At 35.9% G+C, this 17,094-nt stretch overlaps 2 protein-coding genes across 2 annotated transcripts in view; one reads left to right on the forward strand and one right to left on the reverse strand.

Annotated features, from left to right (window-relative positions):
* Positions 1 to 865: 865 nt before the first annotated feature.
* Positions 866 to 13,182, reverse strand: LOC110451166 (39S ribosomal protein L1, mitochondrial-like). The gene is made up of 9 exons (XM_021499030.1): positions 13,141 to 13,182; positions 11,109 to 11,241; positions 9,848 to 10,076; positions 8,358 to 8,444; positions 7,941 to 8,012; positions 7,432 to 7,552; positions 4,895 to 5,010; positions 3,374 to 3,458; positions 866 to 1,306 (listed from the first exon to the last, which is right to left on the reverse strand). Exons 1-9 carry the CDS (start codon positions 13,169 to 13,171, stop codon positions 1,200 to 1,202), a joined length of 981 nt encoding a protein of 326 aa, XP_021354705.1. The 5' UTR covers positions 13,172 to 13,182; the 3' UTR covers positions 866 to 1,199.
* Positions 13,183 to 13,376: 194 nt separating this feature from the next.
* Positions 13,377 to 17,094, forward strand: part of LOC110451168 (CCR4-NOT transcription complex subunit 6-like) — a 57,800-nt gene continuing 54,082 nt past the window's right edge. Inside the window, exons 1-2 of the mRNA XM_021499032.1 lie at positions 13,377 to 13,477; positions 16,198 to 16,332. Of these exons, the coding sequence (XP_021354707.1) occupies positions 16,209 to 16,332 (124 nt within the window). The 5' untranslated portion in view covers positions 13,377 to 13,477; positions 16,198 to 16,208. The remainder of the gene's footprint in view (positions 13,478 to 16,197; positions 16,333 to 17,094) is intronic.

Consider the following 17,094-nt stretch of genomic DNA (forward strand, 5'->3'; position numbering starts at 1 on the left):
TCCTGTGACCTTGAAAGTAGGTCAAGGCCATTTTCATTCTCAAACTTTGTCAGGCTCTAACCAACGAAGCTATCACCCAAATATCATGACTCTAGGCCTGTCCATTCTTCAGAAGAAGTCGTTAAAAGGAAAAGTTGACGGACGACGAAGGACGACGGACGGACGGACGACGCACCATGACATAAGCTCACTTGCCCTTTGGGCAGGTGAGCTAAAAATGTAGGAGAAAATCTTTAGACAAAAAATCAAAAACTGAAATGAACAAAGGGCAATAACATTTGGTAAAAATTGTCGAATCAAAATTCTTTTAAGGGAGACACAACTTCATATCATGATTATCATGTATACCAAGTGTCAAAGAGATCGGTCGAAAAATGTAGGAAGAGATCTCCGGACAAAATTCAAATACTGAAATGAACAAAGGGCAATAACATTTGGTAAAAATTGTTGAATCAAAATTCTTTTAAGGGAGACACAACTTCATATTATGATTTTAATTTATACCAAGTTTCAAAGAGATCGGTCGAAAAGTGTAGGAGGAGATTGCCGGACAAAAATCAAATACCGAAATGAACCAAGGGCAATAACTTTTGGAAAAATTGTCAAATCAAAATTCTTTTAAGGGAGACACAACTTCATATCATGATTATCATGTATAGCAAATTTCAAAGATATCGGTTGAAAAATGTAGGAGAAGATTGCCGGACAAACAAAGTTTACGCCGGCAGACGGACGGACGGACAACGCCATACCACAATACTCCCGTCAAATTTGAAGGGCGTATAAAAGTCGATAAAACGTCAGAATAATTCGGACTATCTCACTGCTCACAGTTTTGCTGGAAATGAAGCCAATGACTGCATAATCAAGGTTTTACTATATAAAACAATTTATTGACGGTCACACAGTGGATATATAAAGCATCATACCTGGTGTACATGTGTAACGCTGAGGATATTTCAAGTATGACATCATTAAGTGCTAATTTTAACAAATTTTTAATTTACAAGATGATTTTTTTCAACATTTTAAGTTCCTAGTACATCAAAATATGCATTAAGTTTAGTCAAAAAACTTTCAGAATTTCAAAACCTGTAGACTGGTCAACAAACAAAACTTTACATGAGCCTTGATAAGTAAGTGTTTGTTTTGTTACAAAACACCAAATACAGAGCACAACTAACGAACGTTTCAAAGTCTTAATGCTTCTTCTTTAGCAGTTCTTTGCTGTCATATTTTTCAGGATCCAGTTTGAACACTGTTGGTGATGGTGGTACTTCAATTTCCAACTGTAGTACATATATACCTGCAGTAGACAAAAAAGTACTTTCTCTTAGAAATGAAGAAGAATCTAACAAACAGAAATCAGACTAGCAAGTTATTTAACAAGAGGCCCAAGGGCCTTAGCGTTCACCTGAGTTATATCATAGGTACTGGTAGCTTTATTTTATTGTTTAGATGTGATGTGGAAATCAGCATGTAAACTAAGTGAAATACAATACTTGTCATGTCATCAAAGGATAAGAATTTGAAAATATTGGTAAATGTTCCCTTTGGGGCCTTGCCCTAGCCCCTGGGGATGGGGCAGGTATCCCAATTTTACAAAGTAAAACTCTCATTTACCCAAGATGATTCTGACTAAGTTTGAGCAATTTTCTGCTGAAAATGGATAAAATATATACCGAAAAGTGTTATTTCCCTATATAAACTATATTAAACGTTACCCCCTCCCCAAGGGAGAACGGATAGCTCGGGGTCCTGATATTTTCAATTTAAATAAAGCCCCTGATGATCTTTCTTTCCACGTAAAGAAAATCACTGTAGTACCTCTGAGTCTGGAGAAGAAGATTTTTGAAATATTGATTAATTTTCCCTTTGGGGCCCCGCCCTGGCCCCAGGGGTCGGGGTAGGAATCTCAATTTTACAATTTGAAACCATCTACCTCCAAGGATAATTCTCACCAAGTAAAAATAATTTCCTACAGAAAGTTGTCAAAATATACCCAAAAGTGTTATTTCCCTATATAAACTATAGTAAACTTTACCCCCTCCCCAAGGGAGAACGAATAGCTCGGGGGTCCTGAAATTTACAATTTAAGTAAAGCCCCTGATGATCATTCTTTCCATGCAGAGACAATGAGTGTAGTACCTCAGAGTCTGAAGAAGATTTTTGAAATATTGGTTAATTTTTCCTTTGGGGCCCCACCCTGGCCCCAGGGGTTGGGGTAGGAATCTCAATTTTACAATTTGAAACCACCTTCCTCCAAGGATAATTCTCACCAAGTAAAAATAATTTCCAACAGAAAGTTGTCAAAATATACCCAAAAGTGTTATTTCACAATATAAACTATAGTAAACTTTACCCCCTCCCCAAGGGAGAACGGATAGCTCGGGGGTCCTGAAATTTACAATTTAAGTAAAGCTCCTGATGATCTTTCTATCCATGCAGAGACAATGAGTGTAGTACCTCTGAGTCTGAAGAAGAAGATTTATGAAATATTGGTTAATTTTCCCTTTGGGGCCCCGCCCTGGCCCCAGGGGTTGGGGTAGGAATCCCAATTTTACAATTTTGTAGCCTCATCTACCAAGGATGATTCTGACCAAGTTTGAAAAAAATCCATCCACTGGTTCTTGAGAAGGAGTTGAAAATGTAAAAAGTTTACGCATGACGCACAACGGACGACGAACGGAAAGCGATTAGAATAGGTCACTTGAGCAAAGCTCAGGTGACCTAAAAATTGAATTATGTACTCTTAACATTAATGAGGGTAGGAAACAAAACACATTCCATGATGTGCAGTAGTGAGTTTAAATAATATGTTGATAACTGACAGCATTTCATACCACAATAAATGTAAATATATATACAAGAATATGCATTTCATTCCAGACATTTATGTTCTAAATATCGAAGAAAATTCTACCTTGCTAAGCATATTATTTCTTGTTCTTTTAGTTTTACCAAAATATTGGAATGGACATTTTTGTGAGAATAAAGTATTTATGGTTACCATATCCATTTAGGCAATAATCCAATACCATTCACAAATTTGTCCCCTTTTATTCTAAAGCTATTTTTTTAATTTAAATATTCAGTTTCCATCATTTGATTGGATGACCTGTGCAGTATATATCACGTAATTGAAAAACATGTATTTGGATATGCCTAATAATATTACTTCTATACAGACGATTTCTTGCCGCTAAACGGAATAATTTTGGTTTCCTGATTATCAAGATATATTTCACTTATGGGTGGAAATTTTCATGTAAATATCAAAATATTCCCCCTTCCATGAAATATCAGTTATTCATCAAGGAACCATTAACATCCTCTTTATATTTTGATTCTTTTGAATATAAAATCTCTTTACCTGTAACCTTCAATGGGCGAGCCTTGTGCACTTCCTTCTTTAATGTTTCCAAATTATCAGACAACTGTTCCAGTGTCATACTTAGCTGTAAAAATATGCACTAAGCTGTTAAAATATACATGGTACACATGAGTATTTGTTCTAACATTTATTGTGTTTCTTTGTTACATATGTAAATAATACTGTATTATATGAATAGTTCAGTTAATCAGCAGATTAATATATATTTACATTTCAGCTGCAACCCACTATATGAACATTACTAGCAGAAATGCATTTCATTCGAGTATGAAAGCATAAACTCTCGTGACGTAACACATGGTTTACTTATGATGTCATATATTAACCTTGTTCAATGAGTCTTGTCGCTTTGATTGGGATAACATGGAGAATGCCCCTGCGTCAAACGCTCAAATGACTACGGTTAATTATTGGTGCCACTTTTATTTAAATAAGGCTGTTCCGCCATTGTCGTTTAAAGGACGACGCATATACAAAGTGCAATAAGAACAAATAAATAAAATGAAATAATTGTTCTATAGTAAAAATGTAAATGTATTGATTGAACAGCGTTTTTTTTTTAATTTTCATGCCAGTACGAACGCAAATCGTTTACATCCAAACATTAGCGGGCTTCATGCAATATGGATTTAACTGATTTGCGTTCATACCGGCATGAAAATTTTAAAAACGCCGTTCAATCCTTACATGAATACATATATAATTATACACCTAACACTTTATTCGTTATATGTACAGTCTTAAAAATAAGGGTACCATCAGTTCCACTCAGATTTATTTTGACTTCTTTCTAACTTTTACATAAATGTACAAGATAAAGCAACCACAAGGTTTATTTTTCTGGCTTAGAGTCACTTCCCCTGTCAAGTTCTTCATACGCTTTGGTGCTCATGAACTGGACACTTATTGTGATGCTTTGCTTGCATAATGCCTGTAGGGTAACATAAGTAAACTGTAGGCTTCGCAATGTTAAAAGTTCCTGATTCAATTCCTGCATTTTTCTTGACGCATTTTACAAAGTTTGAAGGCCATTCATGAAACAGTGGCCAATATCTGCTATTGAAACTTGTATTACTCTGTATTTCAGTACTTGAGGTCAAGGTCAGAGTTTGAAATAAAGTCACAGTGACCTTGTTTTCAGGATGTGACACAACACCTCCCCATGACGTACCTACATGTAAATGCAAAGTATGATACCCATTCATGAAACAGCAGCTGAGATATGCTCTGAAAACCTTTGTTGTGGTAGTTGAGGTCATGGCCAAAGGTCAAATTGAGGCCCAAGTGACCTTTCCTTAATATAAAATGCAACACACATTCCATGATGTACCTATACTTTATGCAAAGTTTGATGCCCATTCATGGAACATTAGCCTAGATATGCTCCAGAAACCACAGTCAGACCTTTGAGCGATGGTTCCTACAGTGAATAAAATAATATATACTTGTTACTGAATAACACAGTAATCTTGTGATCAACATAGTTCGGACCATACTTACTGGCCCAATGGGAAATTTGATGTTTGCCACTCCTCTTGTTTTAGTTTGCTCTATTTTCAACAGTACTCCATTGAGGAACTTCTCCATCATTTTAGGAATGTCTTCACTCAAATTACCTGTAGAGCATAGGGGGTGATTTAATTCTTGAAACAAAAGCTAGACATCACAGACAACAATAATTCCCTCACATATCCCTTACTCATTTGAAGACATTATTATAAGCCATTAACTGGAAAATGACATTGTTATGAAGATATCAAAGACTTTCAATCAAAAAGCAAATTGGGCCTGAATCTCACTCACCCGATTTCAAAAGTGATCGTTATCAGAATGTTAGGATTCAGCGCAATGAGGAAAATAATCGTACAAATTATGGATATAATCAATCTGGTGTGACTTGAAGATTAGTGAAACCTATCAGAAGACAGGGCAGCCATGTTTGATTTTGAATCAACCCAAAAATAACAACTCCTGTTTTGATCAGATTGAATCTTTATGAATTCTAGTCAGTTGTATTCTATGGCCTGAGACTGTAAGGATCTGACATATATTGCTTTGTACAAAATTTAAAAATCAAAGCTTGCAAAAATGTTCTCCCATCAGAAACAATGCACCTTATATTGCGACCAGGGGTGATCTAGGATGGAACTCTACATCTGTGTTGCAAAAATTGACAAGTCTATGGGCCCTGGTTAAAGCTCAGGACACAAAATCAGACCATACCATAAAGCCGCCTAGAGTGGTCTAAAACTAGAATAGAAACCAAGAACAAACACACTGAACAAATATAAAGGGATTTTACTTAAATATTTTTCAGAATAATTTCCCAATTTTTAGTCTCATAAGCCAAAACACTGGCTGGATGTCTGTACTGTAATTTAAACTGGATATTGTTTTAATTATCTCAAATATTACATATAGGTCTGACATATTGACATGTGATATGCAAAACCATATTTAAGTTTTACTTTGGTCACTTTTGTTAAAAAAAATTGGGGCTAAATCCAGATATCAATTTGTGTTTTTAAGTAGAATTTTACAGATGCGGATGATTAAACTATGACCCTTAATTGTGGCCTTTGTCCCCTTCCTGATGCAAAGTTGAATTACACTCCAAGCCTTAACAGAGCTTGAGAAAAAAAAATTACCCATTTAACTTTTAAGATCAACTTTTGGCTACAACAGATTTCAACCCCTCCAACTTGATGTAAGACAGGATGACAAAAGAAGCAGCATTATGGAATGTTATAGTATTTATTACATGTGCACAATTACTAATGTTTGATTTTGTGGTACACTATTAAAATATGAAAATAAAATATACTAAAATAAACAAGAGGCCCAGGGGCCTTAATAGCTCACCTGGTATTTTATTTTTCAATTTAAAACCTGCTGAGTACCATTCAGGTTTATCAAAGGAGTATTTCCCCTAATGGGCCCCACTAATCTTCCCCAAAGAAGGTGAATCCACACACCTCAGTTTAAACAAAATTGATTCTTTTCTCTCTAAGCATGCTTCAGACTGCATTTGGTTTAAATCCCTTCACTGGTATAGTAGGAGAAAAAAAATCCTCTATTTCCCCTATTGGGCCCCGCTCCTATGCCGCCAGAAGGCCCACACCCTCTGTTTATACAAACTTGAGTCTCCTTTGTCCAAAGATGCTCCTCTAGGACAAATTTGGTCAAAATCCTTCAATTGGTTGAGGAGAAGATTTTTAAAGATTTAACTATTTTCCCCTATTTGGCCCCGTCCCTCTGCCCCCAGGGGGACCATACCCTCCGTTCATACAAAACTGAGAACCCTTTGGCCAATGATGCTCCAGACCAAATTTGGTCAAAATCCCTTCATCGGTACAAAAGGAGAAGGATATTTGATGTTTTCCTCTATTTCCCCTAATGGGCCCCACCCATCTGCCCTTAGAAGGAGGCCCACACACCTCAGTTTATACAAAATTGATTCTTTTGTCCCTAATCATGCTTCAGACTGCATTTGGTTAAAATCCCTTCACTTGTATAGCAGGAGAAAAAAAATCCTCTATTTCCCCTATTGGGCCCCGCCCCTCCGCCCCCAGAGGGGCCACACCCTCCGTTTATACAAACTTGAGTCTTCTTTGTCCAAAGATGCTCTAGGACAAATTTGGTCAAAATCCTTCAATTGGTTGAGAAGAAGAACATTTTTAAAGATTTACCTTTTTTCCCCTTATTTAGCCCCGCCCCTCTGCCCCGAGGGGGGGCTATACCGTCCGTTTATACAAAACTGAGAACCCTTTGGCCAATGATGCTCCTGACCAAATTTGGTCAAAATCCTCTGAGCCATTCAGGACAAGTAGCATTTTAAAGGAAAAAGTTGACGGACGCCGGACGCTGCACCATGTGCCTTCGGGCCAGGTGAGCTAAAAATGATTGATAGATGAAAAAATTAATTCACTCGCTAGTGTGATTCTATTGTGTGAAAGTTCTAACTATGTGAAATCTATCATGTGAAAGTTCTAACTATGTGAAATTTCATCTGGCAAATTCAATCACGTAAGTGTTACCATTTTTTTCAGTTGGGAACATTTCTCCAAATAAAGGACGCATGGGTTTTAGCTGTTTGAACATGTCTGTTGTGGATAGAATGTGATCCAACTCGTAAACCGATATCTGATCGGTCTGGATCTGAAAAGTAGGACATGACAGTGTATTGATAGTAATTAGCAGAACCAAAACACATTGTGGTCAATGATGACTATTACATACATAGGCCGATCAAACAGTTATAACTTATAAGCTGCAGATAAGTAAATCAATTATTTGTAAGGAACAATGTTCCTTTAAATTATAACACACTAAGATATAATATCAGCAAAAAATAACTCCGACATGAGCATGTCATTGAGAATGGGGTTTTAGTAAGACTGTTACAGTACCCTGAACTCTGCATGAGAGTTAGTTACCCAGGTCAGGAGATCTCTCTGTGCGTGATCAGTGTGTACAAAGAGTTGTAGGGTTGTTTCCTGGGGCACGAGATTGTTCTATCTTACAGAGCTGACTGAAAGATAATTACCTGGGCCAGAAGTTCTGTCCCCCCAGCGTGCAGAGCTCCAGCTTCGATCGCCTTCCTTACATTATCCTTATGCTACAATCATGAAAAACATTTGAAGTGTTCGTAATTTAATTCACTGACAAGGAGTATGTAACGTGACCTATATCATTTATTAAACACCTGGCTCTTATATGCTACCTGAAGGCAAAGAAACAGTGTTAAGATAAGTACTTATAAGTAATAGGTATTAAGAAATTTCAGCTCTTTCTTCAATATTACATTATAAAGAGTTTTACTTTATATTTATAATTAGCTGTAGTAAATTAACTTTTCTGTAGACTTCTATAATCTGACTTATATGTAGCTGTGAGAACAATTGTTTGCTATGTTAAATTCAAGCTTTATGTAGTATGAGTGATGTACCGTTTAGATACAAACCTTTGTGAATACAGCACATCTTGCTTTCTTAGGCTGTTCAAAGGGATGAGGAACCACCACTGACCTAGATAATGATGTATAATTTCCCTGTAAAACACAACCATACAATACAGATGATAAACCACCACTGACCTAGATAATGATGTATAATCCCCATGTAAAACACAACCATACAATACAGATGATGAACCACCCCTGACCTAGATAATGATGTATGATCCCCATGTAAAACGCAACCATACAATACAGATGATGAACCACCACTTACCTAGATAATGATGTATAATTTCCCTGTAAAACACAACCATACAATACAGATGATGAACTACCACTGACCTAGATAATGATGTATGATCCCCATGTAAACCACAACCATACAATACAGATGGTGAACCACCACTGACCTAGATAATGATGTGTGATCCCCATGTAAAACACAACCATACAATACAGATGATGAACCACCGCTGACCTAGATAAGGATGTATAATCCCCATGTAAAACACAACCATACAATACAGATGGTGAACCACCACTGACCTAGATAATGATGTATAATCCCCATGTAAAACACAACCATACAATACAGATGATGAACCACCCCTGACCTAGATAATGATGTATGATCCCCATGTAAGACACAACCATACAATACAGATGAGGAACCACCACTGACCTAGATAATGATGTATGAGCCCCATGTAAAACACAACCATACAATACAGATGATAAACCACCACTGACCTAGATAATGATGTATGATCCCCATGTAAAACGCAACCATACAATACATATGATGAACCACCACTGACCTAGATAATGATGCATGATCCACATGTAAAACACAACAATACAATACAGATGATAAACCACCACTGACCTAGATAATGATGTATAATTTCCCTGTAAAACACAACCATACAATACAGATGATGAACTACCACTGACCTAGATAATGATGTATGATCCCAATGTAAAACACACCCATACAATACAGATGATGAACCACCACTTACCTAGATAATGATGTATAATTTCCCTGTAAAACACAACAATACAATACAGATGATGAACCCCGACTGACCTAGATAATGATGTATGAACCCCATGTAAAACACAACCATACAATACAGATCATGAACCACCTCTGACCTAGATAATGATGTATGATCCCCATGTAAAACGCAACCATACAATACAGATGATGAACCACCCCTGACCTAGATAATGATGTATGATCCCCATGTAAAACGCAACCATACAATACATATGATGAACCACCACTGACCTAGATAATGATGTATAATTCCTGTGTAAAACATGAACCACAATTGACTTGGACATTGGTGCATAATACCATACAATATAATATTGTTCTTCCATCAGTTTTAAAGTATAACGTTCACAACTAAGGATCAAGGGGAACTTAAATATAAAATTTTAGTAAAGTCTGTCAATTTAAACAGCCCACTATCTGATAAAAAAAATACCTCACGATTTGTCCAGCTGCTGAGGACCATGTTGGCGAACACATAGCTATCCATGTAGTCATAAAGATTGGGCTGTGCCATCAGTTTATGTCTTTTTATAGCTTCCTCAAAAGTGAAATATGGTTCTGGGTAATCCGACGTGAACCATACATTATCCTTTGGCTCCTCCCCAATATGTGTGCTCAGCAGTGGACTTTTCATATACTGCATTACAGGAGGCGCGAATACTCTGTAAAGAATGAAATTCTCTAGTAGTCCGAACACATGGTGAATTTTGATCTCTTTGCCCCTACCACAGTGAATACCAACTAACTAAAATGAAACAATAAAGAAAGCATGCATTCAATTGAAAGTCTTTCATGCAAGTACTGAACGGATTGATATTGCCCAGAAAATTAACGTTTTTCACATTCAAATACATTACTGATGTAAACGAAAGCAATAAAAATAAAATCTATTACGTGGTACAAATGGATTTATATCAAAATTCAGGAATATGAATAATACTACACTATCAGTGTTCATATCATCTAATATCTATAGCTGTTTAAAGGGAGAGGGAGACTGCTATACTTAAGGTATCACTCCAACACACCTTATGGGAAAGTTATGACAACCTTAATATCATTATGAACGTTCAAGCTAAACTAACCACAACCCTAAAATATACCTTAAGGCAAAGATTTGTTTTGAAAATCAGTTCATAAATACACTTGCTAGCATGCAGAATCTATGAACCAATCATGATATAACAGCAGCAAATTTAGTTATGCACCAAGTGCACATATTTTTGAGACAAACCATTCCCTCCCATTGGTACCAGTTGGGGACTATATATAGATAATAAAGTTAACGTCTCATCACAATTTTAGGATTAAGCATTCAGATGACAATAATTTTCCTGTATTCGATTTAATTTTTATACACTTAAGTTGGCCATCACCTTTATTTATTTAATATGTACAAAGTTTAATTCACTGACCTTTTTGCCTTTTTTACTGCCAATTCAAAAACAGGCACTTTTCCTAGTCAAAAAGTACCTCATTTTCCCAAAATGAAAATAAAATCATCTAATTTCACTACTAGGCTCAGCCCTGTGTCTTCAGAGGGACAAACTCCTACAAATTCTCTATGGCATTTTGGACAAGAGTTTTTTTAAATGAAAAATTGATGGATGGATGGATGAATGAATGACAGATGTAGCAGCATTTACCACCGTAACTCATCCTTACATGAGTATATATTGTAATGATAGGTTTACCTAGTTTTCTTCGACTTCTTGGCCTTGGAAGTTTTGGAGCTAGCATTTCTGGTCTGGCTGTGAAAGACCCCTGTGGTGGCCCTACTCTCCAAAGTCCAGGCCTGAGTCAATGCGACATATAGCCTCTGTATTGCTGTAATAATTAAATAACAAATCAGTTATTTTAAAGATTCAATGATTGCATAATCTACATTTCAATATGTGAATTATTGACAAGAAATTACTTTTTCCTGCTCCTGTGCATAGGTGATAGAACTAGTACTGTCAAGGGCTAGAAAATGTCTGTCTTATATCAATTGCAATCTATTTCACATGTGTGATGTCACAATTGGACAACAATGATTTGATGTCACAAAATTCGGAAACATTCCAATGCTGCGATGATGAAATTGCAACAAATTTTTGGTGGTTTCTCAGCTAATTATTTCAATCTTTTGATTAAATGGAGAGAAAAATAGTCTTTCGTGTCCTGGGGTGTAGGATAGCAAAATTCCATCTTCATGATTTTTAAATTAGTGCAAAACCCGCGACAAGCCTATGTTTTTTTCAAACTTGAAAACCTCTTTGGTGGAATTTCCTTGTCCTACACCCAGGCATGAAAGATTTTTATCAGCATCTAGCTATATTTTGATACCAATAGGTAACTCAAACTTAGAAAATGTTACAGATCAAGAACATCAAGACACAAATTTGTCATAGAGCTTGATATTTTCTGGTGTCAAAAGTTATTTTACATACAGTATTATGTATTTGATTTATCACACCTGTTTAATGAATAAACACAGGTACATTGTAACTATAGATACTAAAGCTAGTCTTATGTTATTTACCTAGTTTTATTTGTTGTGACTGTACATGTATATATACGTATGGCACAGAATATATATATATATACTTTTGGTATACCATATTTGTATCTATGAACTTATTAATGTACATTATTAAATAACTCCCCTGTGGTCAGTTGGTGGGGAGGGAGTAGGGGAGGTGGATAACGTCACACTTGTGCCAATAATGTGTATAAAGCGCCAGTTTTTCCTGTAGCATACGACGGATTACGTACTTGCCAACTATGATTTAAATTTAGAGCGCACAGAAATCTCTACAGAACTTTCAAAAGGTTGACAAGCAATGCTGAAGCGTACTCAACCCTTGAAATGTACTTGATATCAAGGTCTCTTCCAGTATTATACAGAAACAGATATGTAACAGGAGAGGGAAAATGCATGACCAGACCAGGGTTTGAACCTGGGACCCTACGAATTCTAGACGGACGCTCTACTAGGTGAGCTACCTGGTCGCAGACAATCAACCAGGTCTAGATCTGCTACATTCCTCCCTCCTTTAACAAAGTCTTCAACCTCGAAGACACACCAGACTCTATACCACCTTTTGTGGATATATTATGTTGGGCCCTAAATGTAACTCTAGACTGCAGCTCTACAGATCCAGTGGAACTGGACTCAATAGCAGCGTCGACTGCTGGTGACCAGGTACATTGTAGCTCATGTTGATTTGAGTGCCCATCTCCAGTAAGGAGGGTTCCAAGTTTAAACCCCAGTCTGGGATTGTATTTTTCTGCATCTATTTCATTTGGATTCCTACCATATTTTGACACATGTTACACAAAAAACAAGTAATGTATGAACTGTACTTTGTGATATGACCTACAGATGCCCAACTGGTTTATTTACTTGTAGGAGTAATATAAATTCATAATGCCTGGAGTTTCTTCTGTTCATGGCTAATATACACGCCCTTTTTTTCCAAACTGATTGTTTTCATTAACTGCCGATAACTTATATACGTCCGCGTATGTTTTTATAACCAACAAATGTGCACATGAGTCCTTGAAACATCAGTGACAATGATGCCACTGTAATGAAAAAGGTACATGATTGAAGGGCACTTATTATATTATAGTTAACAGCCAGAAAGCGAAAGAAATAGACGAGAAGATGACTAGCTACACACATTATGTATAGTGCGTTCTTGTATGCTGAGATATCCATATTTTTATGTTGACAAGTACCTGTTCCATGTTTACGCATAGGCGCAGCCATGTTGGAAATGAAACTTTTTACGGTAATTAGCGAGTGTATACGAGTATGAATAACAAACTGATAATGCTTATTTCCTACATAATAAGCAAATGTAGACAAAAACTCAAATGATTATCAGAATGAAATCTCAAGATAAATTATTTGTAAATAATTGATTTAAAAATCTTTTTTTCGTAGCCAATCAAAACAACGTTTACATAGACATTCGGTGGTGGACGCCATGTTGATTTTCTTTTGGCAGACTTTGAAAACCTGTCAAAGAGGCAAGAGGGTTATTTAGCTGTGTACGGAAAGCTATCGATGAAGGTACACCACTGATAACTTAACACATGCCGTGCTTTGTTTGATTTTATTTCAAAGCACGTTAATAACAGTCAGATGATATTGAATTAGCTATCTCATCTCTTCAAATATAGATCAGCTGTTCAGTTTAGAAACAAAACAGTGTTCACATACACGCAGAAATAGCAGTAATTTTGATGAAAGGCTAACATATATAAAAACGAATCAACAGAAACTCATAAGGAAAGACTTGATAATAAATTTGACCCACATATCAAAATAATCTAGATGTCACGATCGCGAGTTAAACATGTACATCTTGTTGAAGAATGTTTGTTATGTTCAACATGAAAGTAGGTCTAATTATAAGCTTACTGTTGTCTTAAACCTGTAGTACATCTGTACAGTATAATAACAATTTAATTTGTATTTTTTCTGTATTTTTCACGAGTATATCATGATACCGATATTTTAAAGAAGAGAAAATATTAATGTATTTTGCCATTCAAGTGAAATACATATGGTTTACAACAAAAATATTGCTTCATAAAAAGTATGAGAAATAAGTAGTGTAATCATTGACTCTAGATTCTAAGAACGTTACCAGGTTGGGAAAAACACCAACTTGCGTATAATACGCAAACTCGCCTATTATTCGCCAGTTGGAGTTTGGATTTGTTACTAAAAATAACCCAAATCGCTTTAAGAGTAACTTGTGCAAGATATTATTAAAAAATCGCATTAATAAACGACAAGGTAAATAATATTTTGCTACAAGATGTTTACTGAAAGCGTTGGCTACTTAGAAACTTGATGTAACTTTACCGGAAATATTGCATCTATTTTTGGTACTTTCCCACATGCAAATAGAGTTTATTTTTGTATTTGTATTATGTTTCATGACTAAATAAATGCGACTTGAACAAACAATTTGAAAAAGTTAAGATTAAAGTGATTTTGGCTATTTTAAGTAACAAATTATTCGCAAGTTCGTGGTTTTCCCCGACCTGGTTTCAGCTGTACATGTGCCGTTTCAAATTGGCTACTTGCATTGGTGTAGTGTTATCAATTATTTATTTATGTTATATTTATGTACTTAAGATATACAAAAACAACAGCTTATTCTACTGTCACCGAACAGAAAATCTGCCTCCCAACCAATTCTTGCAACAGTATGGACGATAATAAAGTCCTTGGTCAGTAATCCCCGAAGTATGTATGTTATTCAGAAGATTAATGCATAAAATATTAGGGCTGGAATGGGTTAACGAGTACCCGGCCTGGTTGCGGTTTGGTTACGACTACGATTCGATAAGCAAATCCATGTACATGTACCCGAAAACCGTCCCAAAATGTAGGTCAGTATTTATTGACTTCTCCTGCAGAAATGTTGTTCCTGACTGCTGATCAACAGACCTCGAAAATACTTGTGATCAGTATACTTGCTTTACTATTGAGTGCATGTGAACAATAAACTTTGAATGTAAACATAATATCGACTGATATTCTGTTGCACAATGTAACTCATCATTCACCGGCAGCTATCTACAGTGTTCCAATGAAAGTGATGCACAGAAACGTAACACCTGCACATAGCATTGACAACACATAAGAGTAAAGCGAGACTACGAAAATTTCCCTTTCGGGAGGCTAGTGACATGTAACCAATTCATAACGATTTTGACCACAAGACATAGGTATTGAGTTATCTTTGTTTATGCATTTAATGAACTAAGTAATCATATTTTTATCAAAATAAAGAGGCATTGTTGGCCGTGTTTCATTGCAAAAGAAAACAGTTACCCGGTTTCGGTTCAGATAAGCAGACACTGATATCGGAGTGGTATTTTTCTAACCGTTGCAGCCCTGTTAAAGATATTGTAAATAATTATCTTGGAAAATGATGTCCTAACCTTTTCTTTACTAATTTCATTATATTAGACGACACAACTTCTACATCTCATTGGTTGGATCGATATCAGTATCAAATAGTGTTCGTAAAATTGTGATATTGACTCAGAGTTACTATTTTTAGAAACACCAGACCAATATTCCCTTTATAGGTCACTTAAATTGTAATCTCACAATGCCCTGTCCCAAATGCAGTATTTTTCTTCTTCACACGATTTCATAAAGTTCCATCTTTCTGATGAAAACAGCATATTTTCATATCTCATATATAACAATTAATATGGTTATATTAACCTGAACAGGTATGTTGACTTTGTTTGTCCTTTTCATGTCTATATAATCACAAATCCACCTCAACAAAAGTACAGAATAAACAAATATTACATGGGCTCCATCGAAACCTTCCACTTGTTGGCTGCATGGGGATATATCATCCACAGATGACTCTTTTACCTTATTTACCTATATTTTCCAGTCTACTGACTTTGATTAGACTCCACTTCTTTGATACTAGAGACGTCCCACAGTCATTAAACTTGTATACACATTTTGAAAATTTCTACACCATCTTACAACATGTACATGTACAGCTCAATTTGACCCATATTTCTGTTTCACTACTCAAAGCAGGATTGGGGCATATAAACGTATATAAATATATATCAATATAAATGCATAAAATAATATTATTAATTTTATGTATGCTAATAAACATTTTCATTCACTGCTGCAAAGTTGGAATTATATTTTGTACGTGTGTAATATAATTGGATAATCAAACTAGATATAAAAGTAAACATTTTGTTTAATTTTACACACCTTTTGTTCTACAGAACTTTTCATCATGCCGAAAGATAACAAGTATGAGAAGTATGCTTCGCCCAATCCCAGACGTGCTCATACCTTTATGTCTGCAGAAGACCTAGCAGCAGGCAAGAAGTCATCATGGTATGAGTTGGAGATAACAGGTATGTAGCAAACATACAGGTAGGTAAGATATCTAGTCTGGTACTGATTCCTTCATATATATATATATACAATCAACCATTTGTACAAACTCTGAACCACAAGGTAAAGGTAATGTAGTCTAATACGGTAGTTAAATCAAGGAGATATGGTTAGTTTTGTCTTTTGTTATTTTATTAACATATATTTTTCACCATGAAAGTTGTACTTCGGGTTACTTAAAGGGGCTGGTGGGGGAAAAAATACAAAATAAATGGGTCTAAATGCGTTCTCTGGCCTTCCAAAAGTTATACCACGGCAATATGGTGGTCAAGTTCTGCTTGCAATGTCCAGTTTTGACCACTGAAATCTCGGGGAAGCCCCACGTAAATTTAGCGCAGATCTATTTATAATATGTCACATGGTTGTTTCGAAAGTGAGGCATTGAAGATAACAACAATAGCACGCCGTCATGTGCCATGTCGGACTCAACTAGCGGACAAGACAGCAATACTATACGTAAATAATTGTTTTCAAAGGTCATGTATGATGCAAGTGTAGTATTCCTACCTATATGTTGTTGTTATATATAACAGTATTGATACCTCGTGCCTGTCATGACTTTTGCATGCATCTTTTTCTTTCGCTGCAATGTTTACATTTGGCCTTCTTGATGACGCGCGTGCAGTAAAATTACATCACTGATCTGGGTCAATTGAGAGTTTTAGACTGTCAGGTGACGATTTAGGATTTCTTTAATATAATTATAATTTTTACTCTTAGGG

Source organism: Mizuhopecten yessoensis, unplaced genomic scaffold (genome assembly GCF_002113885.1).
Source record: "Mizuhopecten yessoensis strain PY_sf001 unplaced genomic scaffold, ASM211388v2 scaffold5859, whole genome shotgun sequence".
Classification (NCBI taxonomy): domain Eukaryota; kingdom Metazoa; phylum Mollusca; class Bivalvia; order Pectinida; family Pectinidae; genus Mizuhopecten; species Mizuhopecten yessoensis.